The following is a 27,781-nucleotide window of genomic DNA, read 5'->3' as shown; positions in this document are numbered from 1 at the left end:
AACTAAATATATAGAAGTATGAAATCACACAGAATTACAATCACCTTTAAACTCAATATATGAAAGCAGAGAAAGAGATACATAGATTCATTATCCTTGATTATTCAGGTTATGGAAATAGTAAAAAGAAACATTGAGAAGGATAGGTGTATAAAAGAAGAGACACAGGTAACTGACCTGCCCCTTCATTACAAATACATTTTTAAAGCATGTATTTTGTAATCTGTAGTGTAATACTTTTTAAAATGAACCTCCCCAATCCTGTAGGGTGGAAAAAATTATTTGAATTTGGAAGTACCAGCCTCTGTATATCAACAAATCATCAGGGATATGTGAACTAATGAATATTCATGAGCCAAGCAGTAACATTATCGTTAACACGCAGACTAACCATTTAAGAAAAACTCCCTTGGACTATCAGGCTACTTTTACAATTGCATATCTTCTCAAAATGGTGCTCCAAACTCGGGAACAATACTGTAAGTTATTTTTAATACTTCTTGGCATTTGTTTTTTCATGGAAATAATATAAAAATAATATATAAATATAATATAATTTATGGCTTAATAATGAATTGGGTCAGCAAACTGATCAGCAAACAATTATTATATTAAAAATGTCCATTTCAAACAACCGAATGGCACATCTTTCTTTATAGTTTAAGTATAGCTTATAGTACACAACAATTAATGTCCCACATATTAATAAGATATAAGGACACAATAGCAGTAAAACTCTTATCAGCACATAAGCTGCTTTAACATTTAATGCAAATAAAAAAAGAAACAAAACAAGAAAAAGGCCAAATCCCCTTTTTTTAAATTATTGTAATAATATCAGTGAACCTGTGATAATTTGATATGCTATCAACCACTGTAAAAAAAAATGTTTTATATGTCAAATATTATTTGTTTGGGGAAAAATATTTGTGTTTGTTGAATGTTAATTTTGTATCATAGGCCACAGGCATATCTCTTGCAATTTTACATTGTTGGTTTACTTAAAAACATTACTTCAATCTTATTATTATTGTTATTATTAGTGCTATTTAATAATAAATATTAATCATTAGCATTAAATGGGTCATATATTTTTAAGTTACAAATGTGTAGCTATATTTAGGTTTTGTATAGGCTAATAGAAAACGCAAATGCAGTTTGTTCATGACAAGGAATGCACTGTGATGACATAATGCTTTTACAGTTTACAGGGAAAGATCATTACGGAAGATTTTTATCGGTCTGTGTCTACTGGTAATCATGTGTTGTCTGGTAAGTTCATTTATCACAACTATCACAACACAACACAATTAAAATCAATAATGCTTAATCAAACTAAATAGCATACAAAATATTGGGTACAATGCGGATTCTGTAAAATTGTGTAAATTCATTTGAGAACAATATTCTCCATGATATATGCTAACATTTATTAAGTAGCCTATGTAGACTTACAGGTGTGGCAGGTTATTGTTATTGTAGGGTACTATAAACGATTCTGAACTTCTCAATGTTGTCTATGGCTATAATATTTTCCAAATTGTAGATGTCAGAAAGCTGAATTGAAAGCATATTATTATTAGTATTATTATTGTGTGTATGCATTTCTAGTTCTCAGGGATTAAATGTGGAGAGATTTGAGGTGGATGTTATACCTACTAAACCGCCTCCTCCCCTGCCCCGTAACTTTGTGGGCCTTCATTTCTCCTGTATATTCATATTGAGGTGTCAGAATCGTGGAGGTGTGTGTATTGGCATGGATAGTCCAGTGGAGTAGGCAGAATTGTATTTTTGGTCGGGGTCGGGCCTGGGCAAAAGTGAGCGGGCACTTTCACGCGTGTCACTGTCAATACCAAAACTGCAACTACAACCTGTCCACATACAAAACATGAGCAGTGGTTACAACAAACAACACTTTCTTTCCACTTTTCGAATATTTTCTTCATTTTTAATTGAAAATAAACGCCTTTCCTATCTGATATGTGATGAGAAAAGGAAGCACTGCGAGTTCGACAAAAGCCTAATTCGAACCTCAGGTTGAATTGCGTCAAAGCTTAGTGCCACGCACCTTACCCCTACACTATAATGTATCCTGGCTTTATATAATAAACCTGCACTTGGAATTGAAAAGTCTTACCGTTATTTGCGGCCTGATGGATGGATTCTCTCCCGCGTTAATGCAAGTTTTTTAAAAGTCCTGTTTATAGAAATGTGCATCGCTGCTGTTTATCTATCACACACAACTGCAAATGATAGGCTAAGTGAATAGGTAAACACAATTCATGAACTCACAGGCGCGAGCCGCATGCATGAGACAGCCTAAACATTCCCTAAAACACAGCTGTCAATCAAATTAAAGGGTTAGTTCACCCAAAAATGAAAATTCTGTCATTAATTACTTACCCTCATGTCATTCGACACCCGTAAGACCTCCGTTCGTCTTCGGAACACAAATGAAGATATTTTAGTTGAAATCTGATGGCTCTGAAAGGCCTCCATTGGCACAATGCACGGTTCACTCTCAAGACCCTTAAAAGGTACTAAAGACGGTTTAGTAGAACACCTTTGTGTTCCGAAGACGAACGGAGGTCTTACGGGAGTCGAACGACATGAGGGTAAGTAATTAATGACAGAATTTTCATTTTTGGGTGAACTAACCCTTTAATGAAATGTTACACTTCAAGAATGAGGCGGTGCTCTTCCTTTCTGCAACACATTTATTTCTGTTTTTCTGTTTGAAGATATGAAAATGACAGGTTAGATCAGGAGCACTCTCTGTAGCGTGTACACTCACTCATAACATACTGAGCGCTCTTTTACTCTACTAGCGTCAGTTTCCTTAACTCAGTATCAAATATAATGTCTCAAAGTGCAAGCATTAATGCATATTCATGAGTCATGACACTGACTAGACACGATATATATACACGATCTTTAAAGCTACCTTCTCTAAACCCATGAACACTATAAACACAATACACCTAAACATGTTCAGTACTCACTTTTACACGGTGCAGAGGTAAGTATAGTAGATAACAATAGTATTACATTACACCTCTTAACCGGATTGAGGGCGCATTCGTCCTTAAGCTTTATTTGTTTAAATTAGCTCAAATGACTGTCAGATGTAAGTAATTACAAGTGACAAACTATACATCATATAAAAGATCTACCCAGCTAACAAAAAAAGGTCCCCAGAACGTCCCCTAAATGGCCTCAGCGATTGTCCCCCGGACGTCCATGTGTAGGGTCCTCGAGGTCCCGCGAACGTCCTCAAAGACGTCCTCCTGACGTTCATAAGGACGTTCACAGGACGTCCAGCGGCCATTCGGGACGTTTAGGGGACTTTCCCTTTAGCAGCATTTTATTTTATATGTCGGCAAACCAAAGAAAACAGACACGTATGAATTGTACGGAACAAAGTATATTTATTTTAATAGTTGTAAAGGTGATGTGCTCTTTCCACGCGCCCGTGTGTGTGTTTGCAAACGCACAGGCAGCTGTGTGTGCGCGCGCGCATCTCTGGTTGTCAGCTGTGGGGTTATTCCGATGGCAATTCTTCCACTTGGCTTCTAACCTAAAACAACAAAATGAACACACTCAGTAGTGTTATGATTTACCCTTCGTAGTGCCACTATGACGCAATCACACTTCAAATGCGGCCTTCAGAGGTGCAGCCTTCACATTGGGACAGCCTTCGTAGTGCAGCTATGACGCAATCGCACTTCAAATGTGGCCTTCAGAGGTGCAGCCTTCACATTGTGACAGCCTTCGTAGTGCAGCTATGACGCAATCGCACTTCAAATGTGGCCTTCAGAGGTGCAGCCTTCACATTGGGATACCCTTCGTAGTGCCACTATGACGCAATCACACTTCAAATGCAGCCTTCAGAGGCGCAGCCTTCACATTGGGATACCCTTCGTAGTGCCACTATGACGCAATCACACTTCAAATGCAGCCTTCAGAGGTGCAGCCTTCACATTGGGATACCCTTCGTAGTGCCGCTGTGACGCAATCGCACTTCAAATGTGGCCTTCAGAGGTGCAGCCTTCACATTGGGATACCCTTCGTAGTGCCGCTATGACACAATCACACTTCAAATGCGGCCTTCAGAGGTGCAGCCTTCACATTGGGACAGCCTTCATAGTGCCGCTGTGACGCAATCGCACTTCAAATGCGTCCTTCAGAGGTGCAGCCTTCACATTGGGACAGCCTTCATAGTGCCGCTGTGACGCAATCGCACTTCAAATGCGTCCTTCAGAGGTGCAGCCTTCACATTGGGATACCCTTCTTAGTGCGGCTCCTGGAACCTCTCGACGACGGTGTTAACCGCGTCGCCGAAAAGCCCAGAAGGTGAAATCTGGGAATCCAGGAGAAAGTGTTTCTCTCTCTCCTTCATCCCCGACAGGTTTAACCAAAGATATCTCTCCACACACACCAAACCAGCCATGGAGCGGCCGATGGAACGGGCCGTCTCCTTGGTGATGCGGAGAGACAAGTCGGTGGCTTTCCTTAGTTCGAGGACGTCGTCCGGAGACGGGCCCTCGCCCTCGTCGAGCTCCTTGAGGAGGTCGGCCTGGTAGGCCTGCAGTACCGCCATGGTGTGCAGACAGCTACCAGCCCGCCCGGCAGCCATATAGGCCCTACCCACCAGCGCTGATGTATCACGGGTTGGCTTGGTGGGTAGTACCAGGGCCTTAAGGGACGAAGCGGCCTCGGGAGAAAGATAGCTCGCGAGAGCTTCCTCCACCCGAGGCAGCGTCCCATAACCCTGCTCCACCGCCCCCAGCACGTTACCGAAGTCGAGTACTGGGGGGTTGGAAAGTCTGGCTGAGTAGGGTTTGTCCCAAGACCTACACAACTCATTGTGTAGGTCTGGGAAAAAAGGCCCCGGCGTGGAGGTTGAGGCCTTCGCCTGAAGAACCGTTCATCCAGCTTACTGGGCGGCTGGATTTCAGGTTCTTCCTGTGGCCAGTCAATTCGTAACTTGGCCACGGCGCGGGTCAAAACCTCCACTAGCTCCTCTGGAGCGGGTGCGTGAAGCGATGGTTCAGGCTCCACGTCACCCGCCTCGTCACTCAGCACATCTGACTCCTCGGAGCCAGATTGTTTCGTGGGAGTTTCAACGTATGTATGGCTACTCTTTGTATATTTGAGGGAAAGATTGTTTTGGATTAGACTTTTCCCTGGTTAGGTTTAGCGGGGTATCCTTAACCGGATGCTCCGATCTTTTTTTATTTTAGTTTGTTTTGTTTGTATGGTGAAAGCAGTTGGAGCATTTATCTCGGGAACACATCCGTGTTTTGTAATGGTGACTCGTTAATCGGTTGCTATTGCAAACGCTGGTTTATAGTGAATAAAAACCCGCTGCAAGTAACTGTACAAAGATCAGGGATGAGTTTAGGTAGTTTCTAAATTTAGTTAGAGGGAATTGTTTGTCCAATTTCTTCCCCTCAAATATTTTGGTAAATTAAGTAGCCTTATGGTACAATGGCCTCAAAGGTTGAGGAACTTATTAGTGCTCCATCTGAAGATTTGTTGAATGATTTTTCTAAAGATCAGCTAGTAGAACTTGCAACTCATTACAAAATTAATTTGTCATGTCAGGATAAACGTCTGAAAGATAATCTTAACCATGATAAAGATGGAGTTACCTGAACGCGGAGTCTTAGAGTATCACATTTCGGAAGACGCGTCAACTTTTGATATTGCGACATCACGACATCACGTATCATTTAACTTTTGAACAACAAAAACAATTGTTGTTAAGTCAGGTTGAAATTAAGGACAAAATGTTAGACGCACAAAATCACATTGAGTTACAGAAAATCCAGTTACAACAACAGCAGTTTGATCTGGAACGCTATCGTTTGGATCTAATAAGAGATGGTAAACTTTCCTTAACTGGAGAACAGGTACGTGATTCGAGTTCGTGCAAGTTTGATATTGTGAGTAATTTGAGGTTGATTCCTAAATTTGATGAAAAAGAGGTTGAGCGATTCTTTTTATTGTTTGAATGTGTTGCGGATGCACGAAATTGGCCAGATGAAGAGCGTACTCTTATGTTGCAGTCTGTTTTTACAGGCAGAGCCCAAGAAGCGTATTCTTCACTTAGCGTAGAGGACGCTTCTGAGTATAAAGCGGTAAAAGCGGCATTGTTGAGGGCTTACGAACTGGTTCCAGAGGCCTACAGACAAAGATTTAGGTCCTGGAAGAAAAGGGAAAAGCAGACGTATATTGAATTTGTACACGAGATCTCGGTTCATTTTAATCGTTGGTGTGTAGCTTCTGAGGTAAAAACACTTGACAATTTAAAGGAGTCAATGATGCTTGAGCAATTCAAGAGTTCAGTTTCAGGTCGTATTGCGACATCAACGAATGTAAACCTGACACCGTGTATGAGGCGGCCGTCATGGCTGATGAATTTTCTTTGACTCATAAAACTGTTTTTGGTTACAGATCCGCTGAAGAGAATGTTCAAAATGAACCATGGCGAAAATCCAACGCATTTTCCAGGTTTGTGCCTGATTTACCCAGCACACAGTTGCACAATTCTTTTGAAGAAAAAGATAAAGCAAATATGTGTAATTATTGTCATGGGTTTGGTCATTGGAAGAATGAATGTCCGATATTGAAAGCAAAAGCTGACCATTCTAACGTGAAATCTAATTCTTTGTCTCCTGTAAGGCCTGTTGCTTTAGCGGTGACTGCTTCAACAAGAAGTAATATGCAGGAAAATTGTTCGGCGTGTGTTTCAGCGTTTACTCCATTCGTTACAGAAGGTTCTGTTAGATTGGTGGATGCAAAAAAAAAGTGTACCAGTTAAGATTCTACGTGATACAGGATCCTCAGAAACCTTTGTGCTAGAGTCTGTGTTGCCTTTTTCACCGGATTCTTATACTGGAAGTAATGTGTTGGTTAAGGGCATTGGCCTAAATGTTATGTCTGTCCCAATTCATAAAATAATTTTGCACTCTTAGTTGATTCAGGGCGAAGTGGAGGTGGCTGTTCGTTCCTGCTTGCCTGTGGAGGCACAGTAGTTCTGGGGAATGACTTGGCTGGTGATCGTGTCTGGGGAAATGATTCACCACATCTAGTGGTTATACCATGTCCGAAGATCTTGAAATTAGATGGTGATGAAAGTTTGACCGGTCCTTTGAATGTTTTACCGTCTTGCGTGATAACCCGATGAATTGATGAATTGATCGAAAAACAAAAAGCTGACTTGACTCTTGTTGAATTATTTGACCGAGTTGTCTCTAAAGATATAATTGTGAATCTTTCATCTGGGTATTACTTAGATGAAGGATTGCTGGTTCGAAAATGGGTGCCACAGGTAGAGTTTGCGATTGGTGATCCCATGGTGCAAATTTTAATTCCTCAGTGTCTCCGGCAACTAGTGTTACAGACCGCACATGATACTTCCGGCCACATGGGAGTAAGAAAGATGTACAAGTTACTTTTGACACGTTTCTTTTGGCCGAAATTGAAACTTGATGTGTCCAAATACATTAAGTCTTGTCACATGTCAGATTACTGGAAAACCAAATCAAACTTTGAAATCTGCTCCTCTTTATCCAATTCCAGCCATTAGTCAACCATTTGACCCTCTTTATCCAATTGCAGCCATTAGTCAACCATTTGAACATCTCATTGTAGATTGTGTTGGGCCATTGCCTAGGTCAAAGGCAGGTAGTGAATTTGCTTACAATCATGTGCCAAGTAACTAGATATCCGGCTGCATATCCGTTACGTTCTGTAACGGCAAAACTAGTCATACAAGCGCTGACCCAATTCATTTCGGTGTTTGGAATACCAAAAATGATTCAATCTGATCAGGGAAGTAATTTCATCTCTAATTTGTTTGGTCAAGTTTTGAAACCGCTTAATATTCAACATAATCTCTCCAGTGCTATTCATGCCCAAAGTCAGGGAGCACTGGAGAGATTTCATCAAACACTGAAATCTTTGTTGAGATCGTATTGTGTTCAAATGAGTAAGGACTGGGAGAGTGGTCTACCTTGGTTGAGGATGGCAGCTCAGGAAGCTGGCCAAGAAAGTACTGGGTTCAGTCCAAATTACCTTGTTTTTGGTCACGATGTGCAAAGTCCATTGGCTGTTTTATCTGCGGACTGGGAAAAGTCTGATCCGCCGAAAAATGTGTTGTCATATGTTAGTGATTTTCGTAGGCAATTTTGAGGCGTGTCAGTTGGCAATGTCTTCTCTGAAAAAAGCTCAAGATTCAGTTAAACAACTTTTGATCGTCGAACAGAGTTGCGTTCTTTTCAACCTGGTGACCAGGTACTGGCATCGTTGCCTGTTGTGGGATCGCCCTTTCAGGCTAAGTTTGTTGGACCCTTTACTGTGGTTAGTCAGATTTCTAGTCTGAATCATTTGATTAATATGCCAAATCGTAAAAAACAGACTAGAGTATGTATTTCCTCTGACTTTGTCTCTCTGTTTCTTTCTTAAATGTGCGTCCTAGGAGCCAGGCTGCTGAAGGAGAGCGAGTTGACGGGATTGGGGAGATTTACAAGTCGGCCTAACTATTTCCACGGGAATATTTGAATTGTAGATGTTGTTTTGTTTTAAGACTGTGCTCTCTTCTTTTCAGGGGGGGTGTGTGACGGGTCTCCCGTTACTATTGCTGTTGCCGACCGGTGGGTGTGGCTGAGAAACTCATTGGGAGAACGATGTGCACCTGGGCAGGCTCCTTGAGCAAACTATGTGCACCTGTTTCTTCCTCTATTTAAGTTGAGCCTTTGAGAGTCAACGAGAGACTTGAGGGACTTGGAGAGAGCTTCAGGTCGTGCAGCACCATCACGAGAGCGTCCTGAGTTGTTTGCTCCCTTTTCAGTTTCGTTATGGTTTTGTTTGCTTTCTTTTGTCATTACTTTGAATTTGGTTCTGTCTGACACATTAACATAATTTGTCTGACAGAGAGTGTAGTTATTTTGGCCTTGATTTATTGTATTATATATTTTATTATTTACATAAATAAACCTTATGTGTTGCAAAACCTCACCAACCTACTATATCCTCCACTTATTTGTCACGGCTTTGAGCCGGTCGTGACACCAGTAAATCCTTTTATAAAACCTGCATTGAGATGTTTCAATTGCCAAAGATTAGGTCATGTAGCTGAAATTTGCAAGGGAAAGAAGCGTTGTTGTACATGTGGAGGTGAACATGGATATGGAGAATGTGGGGATCTTGTTGAACCTAAGTGTTGCAACTGTGGAGGTCCTCATAATGCAGCATATTTAGGGTGTATAGCACAAAAACAAGCCATTTAAGTACAAAGCAGGGCATAATGTTTCATATGTGCAAGCAGTAAAGAAGGTTCAAACTAAACAAGGAAATGGGATGAGTCAGGGAAGGTCTGATACAATTGAAACCTCAAACAGGGGAACAGAGAGGGATAAACCAAAGGTAGAAGCAAGTATGTGTGGCGAGAGCCCAAAAGGGGCCAGGTAACTTTAGCAAATGGATTTGAGATTACCAGATTAAGTAACAATGCCCGACTACGCCACCTTGGGAATTTCATCCAAAGCATTTAACTAAAAGGCTTTACACAGGTTCCCTGCCCAGTGGCAAGCAAAACGTGGAGACACAGGTATCAGTCAAATACAAAAGTTTTAATTGTAATAACATAAAAGCATACATGAAACAACCTCACTTATAAACTTTAATACAGACTTGCATAAGTCACTGCCGAAGATAAACCGTCTGACCTTCAACCAACGGGGCATCCCGAACGTGCTGATCGTAATTAGCCTTTCGACGGTCTGCTGCCGCCTTTATACGTTCACGAGCCCCCTCAAAAGCAACCTGAAGCCTGGCTCGATGTTCTATCACCCAGTCATGTACCGTACCAGGTACCACGTCCTGAACCCTTCCCAGAAGGAAGTCCACTGGTAGTCTTGGTTCTTGCCCAAACATCAGAAGGTAGGGCGATTCACCAGTGGTCTGGGTGGGAGTAGTATTGTAAAAAAACAATACTTGCGGGAGACAGGATACCCAATCCCTTTTCCTTGAAGCTGGGAGGGTACGCAAAAGGTTGTGCAACGTGCGGTTAAACCGCTCGCACTGGCCGTTACCACCCGGATGGTACGGCGTAGTGCGAGACCGCTCGACCTTATACAAATTGCACAACTGTCGCATTAACTGTGACTCAAAGTTTCGACCTTGGTCTGAGTGAATTCGACAAGGTACCCCCAGCTTATAGAACCACTCTGTCACCAATACCCCCACCACGGTCTCTGCCCTCTGGTCCCGAGTAGGGACAGCCATACTGTATTTATTGAAGACATCAGTCATCACTAATACATTCTCTATACCTGTCCGCGATGGTTCCAAAACAGTAAAATCTATCGCCAGGATCTCATTAGGCCTGGATGCTAATAAATGACCCATGAAACTTTGGGCAGGAAGCTGTGTATCCTTGGCCACTTGACATCATTCGCAATGCTGACACCACAGACAGACATTACAGGCATACATTGCAGACAGACATTACAGACATATATTGCAGACAGACATTACAGACATATATTGCAGACAGACATTACAGGCATACATTGCAGACAGACATATATTGCAGACAGACGTTACAGACAGACAGACAGGCATACATTACAGACAGACATTACAGACAGACATTAAAGACAGACATACATTACAGACATACATTACGGACAGACATTACAGACAGACAGACAGGCATACATTACAGACAGACATACATTACGGACAGACATTACAGACAGGCATTACAGACAGACAGACATTACAGACAGGCATTACAGACAGGCATTACAGACAGGCATTACAGACAGACAGACATTACAGACAGGCATTACAAACAGGCATTACAGACAGACAGGCATACATTACAGACAGACATTACAGACAGGCATTACAGACAGGCATACATTACAGACAGACATTACAGACATGCATACATTACAGACAGACATTACAGACAGACATTACAGACAGGCATTACAGACAGACAGGCATACATTACAGACAGACATTACAGACAGGCATTACAGACAGGCATTACAGACAGGCATTACAGACAGGCATACATTACAGACAGACATTACAGACATGCATACATTACAGACAGACATTACAGACAGACATTACAGACAGGCATTACAGACAGACAGACATTACAGACATACATTACAGACAGGCATTACAGACAAACAGACATTACAGACAGACAGACAGGCATTACAGACAAACAGACATTACAGACAGACAGACAGACAGGCATTACAGACAAACAGACATTACAGACAGACAGACAGGCATTACAGACAAACAGACATTACAGACAGACATTACAGACAGGCATTACAAACAGGCATTACAGACAGGCATACATTACAGACACATTACAGACAGGCATTACAGACAGACATTACAGACATGCATACATTACAGACAGACATTACAGACAGACATTACAGACAGGCATTACAGACAGACAGACATTACAGACATACATTACAGACAGGCATTACAGACAAACAGACAATACAGACAGACAGACAGGCATTACAGACAAACAGACATTACAGACAGGCATTACAAACAGGCATTACAGACAGGCATACATTACAGACAGGCATTACAGACAGACATACATTACAGACAGACAGGCATTACAGACAAACAGACATTACAGACAGGCATTACAAACAGGCATTACAGGCATACATTGCAGACATACATTACAGACAGACATTACAGACAGACATTAAAGACAGACATACATTACAGACATACATTACGGACAGACATTACAGACAGACAGACAGGCATACATTACAGACAGACATACATTACGGACAGACATTACAGACAGGCATTACAGACGGACAGACATTACAGACAGACATTACAGACAGGCATTACAGACAGACAGACATTACAGACATACATTACAGACAGACAGGCATTACAGACAGACATTACAGACAGACATTACAGACAGACAGGCATTACAGACAGACAGACATTACAGACAGGCATTACAAACAGGCATTACAGACAGGCATACATTACAGACAGACATTACAGACAGGCATTACAGACAGACATTACAGACAGGCATACATTACAGACAGACATTACAGACAGACATTACAGACAGACAGACATTACAGACATTACAGACAGGCATTACAGACAGACATTACAGACATTACAGACAGGCATTACAGACAAACAGAAATTACAGACAGGCATTACAGACATTACAGACAGGCATTACAGACAGACATTACAGACAGGCATACATTACAGACAGACATTACAGACAGGCATTACAGACAGACAGACATTACAGACAGGCATTACAGACATTACAGACAGGCATTACAGACAAACAGACATTACAGACAGGCATTACAGACATTACAGACAGGCATACATTACAGACAGACATTACAGACAGACATTACAGACATTACAGACAGGCATTACAGACAAACATACATTACAGACAGGCATTACAGACATTACAGACAGGCATTACAGACAGACATTACAGACAGGCATACATTACAGACAGACATTACAGACAGACATTACAGACATTACAGACAGGCATTACAGACAGACATTACAGACAGGCATACATTACAGACAGACATTACAGACAGACATTACAGACATTACAGACAGGCATTACAGACAAACAGGCATTACAGACAGACATTACAGACAGGCATGCATTACAGACAGACATTACAAACAGACGGACAGGCATACATTACAGACAGACATTACAGACATACAGACATTACAGACAGGCAGACAGACATTACAGACAGACAGGCATAAATTACAGACAGACATTACAGACAGACAGACAGACAGACAGACAGACATTACAGACATTACAGACAGACAGGCATAAATTACAGACAGACATTACAGACAGACATTACAGACATACATTACAGACAGACAGGCATACATTACAGACAGACATACAGACAGACAGACAGACAGACATTACAGACAGGCATACATTACACACAGACATTACAGACAGGCATTACAGACAGACATTACAGACAGGCATACATTACAGACAGACATTACAGACAGACATTACAGACAGACAGACATTACAGACATTACAGACAGGCATTACAGACAGACATTACAGACATTACAGACAGGCATTACAGACAAACAGAAATTACAGACAGGCATTACAGACATTACAGACAGGCATTACAGACAGACATTACAGACAGGCATACATTACAGACAGACATTACAGACAGGCATTACAGACAGACAGACATTACAGACAGGCATTACAGACATTACAGACAGGCATTACAGACAAACAGACATTACAGACAGGCATTACAGACATTACAGACAGGCATACATTACAGACAGACATTACAGACAGACATTACAGACATTACAGACAGGCATTACAGACAAACATACATTACAGACAGGCATTACAGACATTACAGACAGGCATTACAGACAGACATTACAGACAGGCATACATTACAGACAGACATTACAGACAGACATTACAGACATTACAGACAGGCATTACAGACAGACATTACAGACAGGCATACATTACAGACAGACATTACAGACAGACATTACAGACATTACAGACAGGCATTACAGACAAACAGGCATTACAGACAGACATTACAGACAGGCATGCATTACAGACAGACATTACAAACAGACGGACAGGCATACATTACAGACAGACATTACAGACATACAGACATTACAGACAGGCAGACAGACATTACAGACAGACAGGCATAAATTACAGACAGACATTACAGACAGACAGACAGACAGACAGACATTACAGACATTACAGACAGACAGGCATAAATTACAGACAGACATTACAGACAGACAGACAGACAGACAGACATTACAGACATACATTACAGACAGACATTACAGACATACATTACAGACAGACAGGCATACATTACAGACAGACATACAGACAGACAGACAGACAGACATTACAGACAGGCATACATTACAGACAGACATTACAGACAGACATTACAGACAGGCATTACAGACAAACAGGCATTACAGACAGACATTACAGACAGGCATTACAGACAAACAGGCATTACAGACAGACATTACAGACAGGCATTACAGACAAACAGGCATTACAGACAGACATTACAGACAGGCATTACAGACAAACAGGCATTACAGACAGACATTACAAACAGACGGACAGGCATACATTACAGACAGACATTACAGACATACAGACATTACAGACAGGCAGACAGACATTACAGACAGACAGGCATAAATTACAGACAGACATTACAGACAGACAGACAGACATTACAGACATTACAGACAGACAGGCATAAATTACAGACAGACATTACAGACAGACAGACAGACAGACAGACATTACAGACATACATTACAGACAGACATTACAGACATACATTACAGACAGACATTACAGACATACATTACAGACAGACAGGCATAAATTACAGACAGACATTACAGACAGACAGACAGACAGACAGACATTACAGACATACATTACAGACAGACATTACAGACAGACAGGCATACATTACAGACAGACATACAGACAGACAGACATTACAGACAGGCAGACAGACAGACAGACAGACAGAAAAAAGTGTTGTTCCTCAGTAGTTGTACAAGTGTCTTTTTTTTTTAACCAAGATGCATTTACTGGAGATACAAAATGACATAAAATACGAATTCTTGAAATTGATAAAAAATAAAGAGAGTTTATAATTAAAATAATAACAAATATCATCCATCAAAGCTCAGAAAATGTACTTATTTCAAAGGGAAGGTTTTATAACTCCTTGACAGATATTTTCCTTTGTTTTAAACTTAAATGTACATCATTGTATTCAGTCTTTTGAGACTCCAATTCATATTTGCATCCCATGTAAATGCATCTCTGTTTAAAGATGATTAAATAACTATTTTGGAAAACAGGACAAAAATACTGAGGAACAACTTTTTTTTGCAATGCATGCAACAATCAATGACATTACTTCATTAATTTAAGCTCTCTATGGCATCCCTTAGGCCTACAATAATAATAAAAAACACAAATGCACAATTGTTAAAAACAACATAAATAATGCTTATTACTGCCATGGAATCCATCGCCTTCGAACAAACGCTAACATCATCTGGAAGTGATTGAAACAAACTTGTGCGCATGTGCGGTTACACAAACATGACATCATTGGCACATGCGTATTAAAGACTGACGATACGTCGTTCTTTGCGCATGCGCGGTAACACATACGCTACAGTCTGCAGTGAGGAGTATTTGTGATAAGTGGCAAGCTAAGAACTCCAGGGGAGACGCACTTGATTCCTGCCTGGTTCTAGAGAGAGGGCAGCACGGCCAGGGCGCTGCGGCATATTAAATATATGATAAATAATTTTTCTGCGTGAGAAATACAATGTGTGGCGGAAGTACGTGACCAAAGACCAAAATGAGTGACTGTCATGCTCAATGCGTGACACTTGAGAGCCCTGTACATATATATAAATAACTTAATTTGTCCCGGATATTCACATTGAAGTGTTGAAATCGTGGAGGTGTGTGTATTTGTTAGTCAAATGATTTGAGTGGGGAGTGGGGAGTGGCTGTGTTAGCAGCGACATGGGAGAATGCCCCTGGCTGAGTTTGGAAATCGTCTCGGTTACGGATGTAACCCTCGTTCCCTGAGGAGGGAACGGAGACGTAACGTTAGTGACTAACGAATGGGGGTTTCGCTTAGAAGCCTATCAACTTCGAGTTTTGAGAAAACGCCCAATGGCGTGCCAATGCCATGGGGCATGCGGAATTTGCATACGTAGCTCCGCCTCACTGCGTGAGTATATAAGGAAGTACGAGGCAATATCGCATTATGTTACCTGCTTGAGGAGCCAAGACTGAACTCCTGCGTTCCAGGCAACACAGCTGATGTGGCAAGGGGACGTTACGTCTCCGTTCCCTCCTCAGGGAACGAGGGTTACATCCGTAACCGAGACGTTCCCTTTCGTTCAGTCACTACGACGTAACGTTAGTGACTAACGAATGGGGGTCCCAATATAATCCCGCCACTCAGCCGTCTTCCAGCGCCCTGCGTAAGTGTGAGTTCCCTGTCGTAAGACTAGTACGGACGAAGGACTCCCACTTAACACAGGATTACCAAGGTACACTGGGAAGCATATCCAAGTGAGGGAATGCCAAGATGCCTACCCGTGGGGAGGACTTAAGAGACACATATGACCCGGAGAGGGCTGCATATGGAAGATCTCTAGGGTACCAGCCGAAGGTGGATTTTTAACCCTAGGGGTGGCGGGGACACGCCAAGGGAAGAAACCCGCTCACTGCGGAGACTTACGGTGAAATACACATGTGGGGGTCGCCGGAGGGGAACCATGCACATGGGGCACCTGGCCGGACATGAGGGTCTGGGCTCGAGAGGGCAGACTGAACTGATGTCGGCGTCGACAGTGCTGGAGGAGCTCAGGGCTCTCGGGGAGCTCACCTGAGGAAAATATCGCACGTATCCAGTCCGTGGAGTGGAGTGGCGAGCAAGCGAAGACACCTGAGCCTGGCCCATCACCGGCCCCTCGGGGGGGCGAGTACATAGTCGGACACTGGCTCCACTCGGAGATTGTAGAATCTGGCGAATGTGTTGGGTGTCGCCCAGCCTGCAGCTCTGCAGATGTCTGCTAGCGAGGCGCCATGCGCTAGAGCCCAAGAGGAAGCCACACTCCGGGTGGAGTGTGCCCTCACACCAAGGGGACATGGTCGGCCTTGCTGCTGGTAAGCCAAAGCAATGGTGTCCACTATCCAGTGAGACAGCCTTTGCTTTGAGAGAGCACTTCCCTTCCGCTCTCCACCATAACAGACAAAGAGCTGGTCTGAGGTCCTGAAACACTGCGTCATGTCTACGTAGGCGCGGAGAGCGCGTACTGGACAGAGCAATGCCAAGGCTGGGTCTGCCTCCTCCAAAGGCAGCGCTTGCAGGTTCACCACCTGGTCCTTGAACGGAGTGGTGGGAACCTTGGGCACATATCCAGGCCGGGGTCTCAGGATCACGTGAGAGTTAGCCGGCCCGAACTCCAGGCACGCTTCGTCAACCGAAAATGCCTGCAGGTCCCCGACCCTCTTGACTGAGGCCAATGCGGTCAGCAGAGCCGTCTTCATAGACAGAAACTTAATATCGACCGACCGCAAAGGCTCAAAGGGAGGTCTCTGCAGAGCAGTTAGTACTACTGCGAGGTCCCAAGAGGGTACGAGAGGAGAGCGAGGAGGATTCAGTCTCCTAGCTCCCCTCAGGAGTTACGACTTACCTTTTTGTTCTCCAAGAGATCGTGGTGGGCAGATATTGCGGCCACATATACCTTGAGGGTGGAGGGAGACAGCCTTCGCTCCAGCCCCTCTTGGAGAAACTCAAGCACGGACCCGATCGGACATTTCCAGGGGTCTTCTTGGCGGGAAGAGCACCAGGTGACGAAGAGGTTCCACTTCAACGCATAGGCATGCCGAGTGGACTCTGCCCTAGCGGAAGTGATGGTGGCGACCACCGTAGGTGGTAGGCCACTCAAACCTGCCGGGTCCCGTCTAGGAGCCACACGTGGAGGTTCCAAAGGTCGGGACGCGGGTGCCAATGGGTGCCCCGTCTCTGAGTAAGGAGGTCCGGTCTCAGAGGAATAGGCCAGGGAGGGGCTGTCGCAAGGAGAATGAGTTCGGGGAACCAGGTCCGGCCGTGCCAGTACGGGGCGACCAAAAGGACCTGCTCCTTGTCCTCCCTGATCTTGCACAGAAGCTGTGCGAGTAGGCTCACTGGGGGAAACGCATATTTGCGTAGGCCCCGCGGCCAGCTGTGCGCCAGTGCATCCGTGCCGAGCGTGCCCTCGGTCAGGGAATAATACAGGCTGCAGTGGGAAGAGTCGTGGGAGGCAAACAGGTCTACCTGTGCGTCGCCGAACTGTTCCCAAATCAGCTGAACCGTCCGGGGATGGAGTCTCCATTCTCCCGGGAGAGGCTGAAACCGCGAGAGCTCGTCGGCTGCGTGGTTCAGGACTCCCGGAATATGGACAGCACGAAGGGACCTCAGGCGCTTCTGACTCCATAAGACGAGATGGCGGGCGAGTTGAGACATGCGGCGGGAGCGTAGACCGCCCTGGTGGTTGATGTACGCTACTACGGCCGTGTTGTCTGTCCGGACGAGCACATGTTGACCCTTCAGCAACGCTCGGAAGCGGTGCAGGGCGAACCGTACTGCCAGCAACTCGAGGCAATTGACATGCAGGAGGCGCTGGGGTCCTGTCCAGGAGCCCGCGGCTGCTTGTCCATTGCACATGGCACCCCAGCCCGTGGCAGAGGCATCCGTCGATACAACAACATGCCTGGAAACTCGTTCTAAGGGCACACCGGCCCGTAGAAAGCTGAGGTTCGACCACGGGGTGAGTGTCTGTAAGCAGGCCCGAGTCACTTGGATCCGGAGCGTGCCAGACTGCCATGCCCATCTCGGGACTCGATCGCGAAGCCAGTGCTGAAGCGGTCTCATATGAAGCAATCCGAGCGGCGTTACCGCGGCTGCAGATGCCATATGCCCCAGGAGCCTCTGAAAAAGTTTCAGTGGAACCGCATTCTTGCTCTCGATTTGTCGGAGGCAAGTCAGCAGAGACTGCGCGCGCTCGCTCGAAAGCTGCGCGTACATGGCGACCGAGTTGATCTCCATACCGAGAAAAGAGATCCTCTGCACTGGGCAGAGTTTGCTCTTCTCCCAGTTGACCCGAAGGCCCAGACAGGTTAAGTGGTGGAGAACCAGATCTCTGTGTCCGCAAACCTGCTCTCGAGAGTGGCCTAGTATGAGCCAGTCGTCGAGGTAGTTCAGGATGCGGACCCCGTGCTGCCAAAGGGGCGCAAGGGCTGCCTCGGCGATCTTCGTGAAGACGCGAGGGGACAGAGATAACCCGAATGGGAGAACTGCGTACTGGTATGCCCGCCCCTCGAAAGCAAACCGTAGGAACGGTCTGTGTCGAGGAAGGATGGAGACATGGAAGTAGGCGTCCTTCAGGTCGATCGCTGCAAACCAATCGTCCGGACGAACGCATTCGAAAAGGCGTTTCGCAGTCAACATCTTGAACGGAAGCCGGTGAAGGGATCGGTTCAAGATGCGAAGGTCCAGGATTGGCCGTAACCCACCGGTTTTCTTGGGTACAATGAAGTAGGGACTGTAGAACCCCGACCTCATTTCGGCTGGAGGGACAGGCTCGATCGCACCCTTCGCCAGTAGAGTGGCAATCTCCGCACGCATGACGGGGGCATGGGCCCCGGTCACGGTATAGCGGACTCCCCTGTAACGGGGAGGAGCCTGCGCGAACTGAATCGCGTAGCCGAGCCTGACGGTCCGGGCAACCCAGCGGGACAGCCCCGGAAGCTGAAGCCAGGCTTCCAGAGACTGCACCAACGGGGTCATACGGACAGTAGGCGTACCCCGGGTGGGGCAGCGAGGCAGCGTTACCGGCGCGGACAGGGGAGGCTGTTGGGCGTCCCCGGGTCGGAGCACGGTTAACGGCTGCGCCCTGACAGAGGAGACCAGGGAAGGACTCGCGTTCCACGGGGGTCTGCTCTGCCAGGGGGCTGGCGACAGAGAGGGACGAGAGTGGCGTGACCCGAGGGTGGCGCGCACTGCCGTCACCGATCTCTGGGGGCTCAGGGATGGGTTTGTCAGTTCTTTCTTTAACCACATTAGGGTGCTGCTGACCCGGGGGCCAGCAGCTGAACAAAAGATTCTCCCCCGGCCCTCCACCGGGGGAAGGAGCGGCCCTGCCGCCGTCTCCTGGAAAGAACTGCCCATCCCTGAGCCGTCCGCATCAGGAGCGCCGCTTAGCCTGGCGTTTCTTCGCGGGCTGCGGGGCTGGAGCGGACTGGGACGCCTTCCTGCGGCTGCCTCTGCGCGGCCCGGGTGGAGGCTGCTGCTTGGGTGGCGCAGAGGCGGAGGAGGCCGCGGGAGGACGTCCTCGGCGGCGAGCAGGCTGAGGCACCTGCGCGGGCGGTGGGGTGGAGGCAGCAGCTGACCGCCGGGGCAGGATGTATTTTATTGCCTCAGTCTGCTTCTGAGCGGCCGAGAACTGTTGGGCGAAGCTCTCGACCGCTCCGCCGAATAGCCCATCCTGTGATATGGGGGCGTCGAGGAAACGTGTTCGCTCGGCGTCGCGCATATCAGACAGGGTGAGCCATAAGTGTCTCTCCTGGACCACATTTGTGGACATCACCTGACCCAGGGAGCGCGCGGTCACCTTCGTCGCCCGGAGAGCGAGGTCGGTGGCGGCACGCAACTCATTGCTGAGCCCTGGATCAGCCCCTCTCTCGTGCATATCGCACAGCAACTTGGCTTGGTAAGCCTGAAGAGTTGCCATGGTATGCAAAGAAGCGGCGGCCTGCCCCGCAGCTCTATAGGACTTCGCCACCAGAGATGACGAAAACCTACAGGCCTTGGAGGGGTGCTTTGGGTCACCACGCCAGGACGAAGCGCTCTGTGGACACAGTTGCATCGCAACAGAACGTTCGACTGGGGGGACCCCAGTGTACCCATGAGCCGCGGCTCCATCGAGAGAGGTGAAGGCGGAAGAGGCCGCCAAACGTTCACGGGAAGACAACGGGGCCTTCCAGGAACGCGCAACCTCTTCATGCACCTCGGGGAAGAAAGGTATTGGAGGAGCGGCCGGACGGGTGTCCGAACGCGCCGCCCCCAAAAACCAATCATCCAACCGCGAACGCTCGGGCTGAGGCGGAGGGTTCCACTCCAGTCCAAGCGCTGCGGCGGCCCGAGAGAGCATGGCTGTCAACTCTGGGTCCGACTCGGGCAATGCTGGGACACCCGAAGGTGGCAGCACAGCCGAATCCTCATCCTCAGATGACTCCAGCCCACCTTGTGATGCGGCGATAGACATCACTTCCTCCTCCGCCGCGCCAAACGCCACAGTCGGGACAGCAGGAGCCGGCCCCGATGTAGACGCCTGAGCGCGGGCCGGGTCAAGTGCCTGAGAGGGGGGTGTGGGCCGAGGAACTAGCGTCGGAGCTTTATTCCACACCGTCACCCTCAGATCACCCTGGTCACCAGCCAAAGTGCCGCCTCCAGAGGAGACCGCAGATTGGGGGGGGACGGAGGGGACTCTCGTTCCGGCATCAGCACGGAATTCACGGAGTCTCGATCGTAGCACTGAGATGGCCAGGTTCCCGCAGAGAGAACATGAGTCATCCACGAGCGCTGCCTGAGCGTGCTGAAAGCCCAAACACGTCACACAGCGCTCGTGCCCGTCGAAAGAAAAAAGCGATCTACCGCACCCAGAAGTGCACGGACGAAACATCCTGAAAAGGACGCGTCACGTGCAAGCTCTTTTGTGAGAGGAAACTTCACAGTCGATGCCGAAGCGCCCAGGGAAACACACACCAGCTGGATGCAGACCACTGCACAGATCAGCAGGCAGGAAGTATGCGATCACTGGAACGCGCCGTCACACCAACACCGACTGGAAAGCTGCTCGTCTCGAAGAAGCTGACAGAGTCTCAGAAGGCTGTAGGAGTGAAGAGGTAGGTACTCTTGGCTCCGAAAGCAGAAACATAATGCGATATTGCCTCGTACTTCCTTATATACTCACGCAGTGAGGCGGAGCTACGTATGCAAATTCCGCATGCCCCATGGCATTGGCACGCCATTGGGCGTTTTCTCAAAACTCGAAGTTGATAGGCTTCTAAGCGAAACCCCCATTCGTTAGTCACTAACGTTACGTCGTAGTGACTGAACGAAAGGGAACTGCACTTATTCTCTCCCTATTCTGCATTCTCTTTTGTTCTTGCCCTGGGTGTGAAAACTTCAAAAACTGGTTATGGCAACCGGTTATGGCGGAGATAACAGGGGCTGGTCACGCCAATGGGCCCTGCAGACCACAGAATGAACCACGGGATGCAACTGAATCACGCAAGTCAACACTGGGTGCATTCCAAGTTAGTTCATTTAGTAGTAAAGAAAATTTCACAAATAGATTAATTGCACAGGTGGCAACCTATCATGGTACCACGCTTGAATTCACTGAGCTCCTGAGAGCAACCCATTCTTTCACAAATGTTTGTTGAAGAAGTCTGCAGACTTGAATTCAATGCACCCCCCACCCCCCTTGAAAGTCAAGTTAATTTTATTTTCTATATAGCGCCAGATCACAACAAGAGAAGACAAGAAAAAGTCTTAAAACAGACGCGATAGCTGATTCGAACGAGTGATGTTCCACGGCGGCATCCACACAAAATGACTTATTTTCAATATTAAATGTAATTGTTGACTGTATTTTTTGTACCTTTTATCACAGTCTTGGACATGTCAAAGATCAGAAACAACTTTGGCTTTGATGCATTGTTAGTTTTTGTGCAGCATCAGATTAAAATTTTTTCTCCCTCATTTACTCCTCGTGGCTGTTTTTGCCCCATTGACTTCCATATACTGTTGGTGTCAGAGGGAGAAGGCAAAACATCCTGCAGCTCGCTGTAGAAATAGAAAACGACCTTGACCATGCCCTTTCAAGGTCAAAAATCACCCAATATGGTCATATCAATGGCAGAAATGAATTCCACATACCAAAATTAGTCAAAATAGATGTTTGGCCCACATCTGCACCAGCTGTGCCAGATTTATACCAAAACTGGACCACATGCCTTTGCTATATGTGTGTGATAAAATGTAACAATTCATTAATTTACTTATTTGAAGGGACATTTCACTGAAAAACAATCCTGATTTATTTAGCACATATAATCTCACACATATAAACATGTATTTGCTATATCAGTACAGTATTCAGTGTCATCCAATGACATCAGGACATGCTCAAACTAATATTAATAACTGTAGTGTGCTAAATGATGATATATGTGCTAAATCAGCATTGAATTAGGAGTCTTTACAACAACAAAAAAAAATATATATAAAATACACATATGGTCCTTCAAACTTCAAAAAAAGAAAAATGCAATATAAATCAGTGAAATTGTAGGCTCATTGTGGGCTCAACCCTGTGTGCAAGATCGCTTGATAGTGGGTTCCAATTCTACTGAATTGCTTTTAATGCTGGAAATTACGTGTACATGCACTGCAACTTTTGCTATTAAAATTGGGCAAAATTTCACCAATATTTTTTTTTCCAGAAATTTCCCAGAAAGTTTGCATTTCTCAATCCATATATTAAAGAAATTGTAAATAATTGAATAATTTTGCCATGATTGAATAATATCAACTTAATATCAAATATAATTTCCTATTTTCTATATAATAATGTGATTTTTTTATTTAATTTATTTATTTAACAGTATTTTGTGTGATTTGTCAAAATACTTTTTACATTTCACAATGACACGTTTCAGATTGGTTCAGATACTGAAATAGTCTTCTGTCCAAAAGGAGTCCTGGCTTTCTTGCACATCCACAAATAACCACAGTAAGGGTCCCTATTCAGATGTTCGATATTGAACTAGATTCATACGTCCACAGACGTCCCAAAAGGGTCCTAGTCAGACGTTCAGAAATTATACAAATTTGGCACATCCACAGACGTCCATAGGGGGTCCTAGTCAGACGTCCAGATATTGAACTAGTTTCACACATCCACAGACGTCCATAGGGGGTCCTAGTCAGACGTCCAGATATTGAACTAGTTTCACACATCCACAGACGTCCATAAGGGCTCCTAGTCAGACGTCCAGATATTGAGCCAGTTTTGCACGTCAACAGACGTCCATAGGGGGTCCTAGTCAGACCTCCAGATATTGAGCCAGTTTTGCACGTCAACAGACGTCCATAGGGGGTCCTAGTCAGACCTCCAGATATTGAACTAGTTTCACACATCCACAGACGTCCATAGGGGGTCCTAGTCAGACCTCCAGATATTGAGCCAGTTTTGCACGTCAACAGACGTCCATAGGGGGTCCTAGTCAGACATCCAGATATTGAACTAGTTTCACACATCCACAGACGTCCATAGGGGGTCCTAGTCAGACCTCCAGATATTGAACTAGTTTCACACATCCACAGACGTCCATAGGGGGTCCTAGTCAGACCTCCAGATATTGAACTAGTTTCACACATCCACAGACGTCCAGAGGGGGTCCTAGTCAGACCTCCAGATATTGAGCCAGTTTTGCACGTCAACAGACGTCCATAGGGGGTCCTAGTCAGACATCCAGATATTGAACTAGTTTCACACATCCACAGACGTCCATAGGGGGTCCTAGTCAGACCTCCAGATATTGAACTAGTTTCACACATCCACAGACGTCCATAGGGGGTCCTAGTCAGACCTCCAGATATTGAACTAGTTTCACACATCCACAGACGTCCATAGGGGGTCCTAGTCAGACGTCCAGATATTGAACTAGTTTCACACATCCACAGACGTCCATAGGGGGTCCTAGTCAGACGTCCAGATATTGAACTAGTTTCACACATCCACAGACGTCCATAGGGGGTCCTAGTCAGACGTCCAGATATTGAGCCAGTTTTGCACGTCAACAGACGTCCATAGGGGGTCCTAGCCAGACGTCCAGATATTGAGCCAGTTTTGCACGTCCACAGACGTCCATAGGGGGTCCTACTCAGACGTCCAGATATTGAGCCAGTTTTGCACGTCAAAAGACTTCCATAGGGGGTCCTAGTCAGACGTCCAGATATTGAACTAGTTTTGCACATCAACAGACGTCCATAGGGGGTCCTAGTCAGACGTCCAGATATTGAACTAGTTTCACACATCCACAGACGTCCATAGCGGGTCCAAGTCAGACGTCCAGATATTGAACTAGTTTCACACATCCACAGACGTCCATAGGGGGTCCTAGTCAGACGTCCAGATATTGAACTAGTTTCACACATCCACAGACATCCATAAGGGCTCCTAGTCAGACGTCCAGATATTGAGCCAGTTTTGCACGTCAACAGACGTCCATAGGGGGTCCTAGTCAGACCTCCAGATATTGAGCCAGTTTTGCACGTCAACAGACGTCCATAGGGGGTCCTAGTCAGACCTCCAGATATTGAACTAGTTTCACACATCCACAGACGTCCATAGGGGGTCCTAGTCAGACATCCAGATATTGAACTAGTTTCACACATCCACAGACGTCCATAGGGGGTCCTAGTCAGACCTCCAGATATTGAACTAGTTTCACACATCCAGAGACGTCCATAGGGGGTCCTAGTCAGACCTCCAGATATTGAACTAGTTTCACACATCCACAGACGTCCATAGGGGGTCCTAGTCAGACGTCCAGATATTGAACTAGTTTCACACATCCACAGACGTCCATAGGGGGTCCTAGTCAGACGTCCAGATATTGAACTAGTTTCACACATCCACAGACGTCCATAGGGGGTCCTAGTCAGACGTCCAGATATTGAGCCAGTTTTGCACGTCAACAGACGTCCATAGGGGGTCCTAGCCAGACGTCCAGATATTGAGCCAGTTTTGCACGTCCACAGACGTCCATAGGGGGTCCTACTCAGACGTCCAGATATTGAGCCAGTTTTGCACGTCAAAAGACTTCCATAGGGGGTCCTAGTCAGACGTCCAGATATTGAACTAGTTTCACACATCCACAGACGTCCATAGGGGGTCCTAGTCAGACGTCCAGATATTGAACTAGTTTCACACATCCACAGACGTCCATAGGGGGTCCTAGTCAGACTTCCAGATATTGAACTAGTTTCACACATCCACAGACGTCCATAGGGGGTCCTAGTCAGACGTCCAGATATTGAACTAGTTTCACACATCCACAGACGTCCATAGGGGGTCCTAGTCAGACCTCCAGATATTGAACTTGTTTCACACATCCACAGACGTCCATAGGGGGTCCTAGTCAGACGTCCAGATATTGAACTAGTTTCACACATCCACAGACGTCCATAGGGGGTCCTAGTCAGACGTCCAGATATTGAACTAGTTTCACACATCCACAGACGTCCATAGGGGGTCCTAGTCAGACGTCCAGATATTGAACTAGTTTCACACATCCACAGACGTCCATAAGGGGTCCTAGTCAGACGTCCAGATATTGAACTAGTTTCACACATCCACAGACGTCCATAGGGGGTCCTAGTCAGACGTCCAGATATTGAACTAGTTTCACACATCCACAGACGTCCATAGGGGGTCCTAGTCAGACGTCCAGAAATTGAGCCAGTTTTGCACGTCAACAGACGTCCATGTGGGGTCCTAGTCAGACGTCCAGATATTGAACTAGTTTCACACATCCACAGACGTCCATAGGGGGTCCTAGTCAGACGTCCAGATATTGAACTAGTTTCACACATCCACAGACGTCCATAGGGGGTCCTAGTCAGACGTCCAGATATTGAGCCAGTTTTGCACGTCAACAGACGTCCATAGGGGGTCCTAGTCAGACGTCCAGATATTGAGCCAGTTTTGCACGTCCACAGACGTCCATAGGGGGTCCTACTCAGACGTCCAGATATTGAGCCAGTTTTGCACGTCAAAAGACTTCCATAGGGGGTCCTAGTCAGACGTCCAGATATTGAACTAGTTTCACACATCCACAGACGTCCATAGGGGGTCCTAGTCAGACGTCCAGATATTGAACTAGTTTCACACATCCACAGACGTCCATAGGGGGTCCTAGTCAGACGTCCAGATATTGAACTAGTTTCACACATCCACAGACGTCCATAGGGGGTCCTAGTCAGACGTCCAGATATTGAACTAGTTTCACACATCCACAGACGTCCATAGGGGGTCCTAGTCAGACGTCCAGATATTGAACTAGTTTCACACATCCACAGACGTCCATAGGGGGTCCTAGTCAGACTTCCAGATATTGAACTAGTTTCACACATCCACAGACGTCCATAGGGGGTCCTAGTCAGACGTCCAGATATTGAACTAGTTTCACACATCCACAGACGTCCATAGGAGGTCCTAGTCAGACGTCCAGATATTGAACTAGTTTCACACATCCACAGACGTCCATAGGGGGGTCCTAGTCAGACGTCCAGATATTGAACTAGTTTCACACATCCACAAACGTCCATAGGGGGTCCTAGTCAGACGTCCAGATATTGAACTAGTTTCACACATCCACAGACGTCCATAGGGGGTCCTAGTCAGACGTCCAGATATTGAACTAGTTTCACACATCCACAGACGTCCATAGGGGGTCCTAGTCAGACGTCCAGATATTGAACTAGTTTCACACATCCACAGACGTCCATAGGGGGTCCTAGTCAGACGTCCAGATATTGAACTAGTTTCACACATCCACAGACGTCCATAAGGGGTCCTAGTCAGACGTCCAGATATTGAACTAGTTTCACACATCCACAGACGTCCATAGGGGGTCCTAGTCAGACGTCCAGATATTGAACTAGTTTCACACATCCACAGACGTCCATAGGGGGTCCTAGTCAGACGTCCAGAAATTGAGCCAGTTTTGCACGTCAACAGACGTCCATGGGGGGTCCTAGTCAGACGTCCAGATATTGAACTAGTTTCACACATCCACAGACGTCCATAGGGGGTCCTAGTCAGACGTCCAGATATTGAACTAGTTTCACACATCCACAGACGTCCATAGGGGGTCCTAGTCAGACGTCCAGATATTGAGCCAGTTTTGCACGTCAACAGACGTCCATAGGGGGTCCTAGTCAGACGTCCA

General features: G+C 46.1%; 1 protein-coding gene across 1 annotated transcript in view; it reads left to right on the top strand.

The window, feature by feature from the left end:
• The first annotated feature begins 365 nt into the window (after nucleotides 1-365).
• The window catches only part of LOC307130668 (NXPE family member 3-like), a 50,879-nt gene continuing 23,463 nt past the window's right edge, over nucleotides 366-27,781 (top strand). Inside the window, exons 1-2 of the mRNA XM_079823764.1 lie at nucleotides 366-479; nucleotides 1,205-1,272. Coding sequence (XP_079679890.1) covers nucleotides 452-479; nucleotides 1,205-1,272 — 96 coding nt within the window. The 5' untranslated portion in view covers nucleotides 366-451. The remainder of the gene's footprint in view (nucleotides 480-1,204; nucleotides 1,273-27,781) is intronic.

The sequence above is a fragment of the Gobio gobio genome (genome assembly GCF_949357685.1).
Source record: "Gobio gobio genome assembly, chromosome: 8".
Lineage (NCBI taxonomy): Eukaryota > Metazoa > Chordata > Actinopteri > Cypriniformes > Gobionidae > Gobio > Gobio gobio.
Note: the sequence above shows the minus strand (reverse complement) of the source record. Positions and strands in the feature narration are given on the sequence as shown.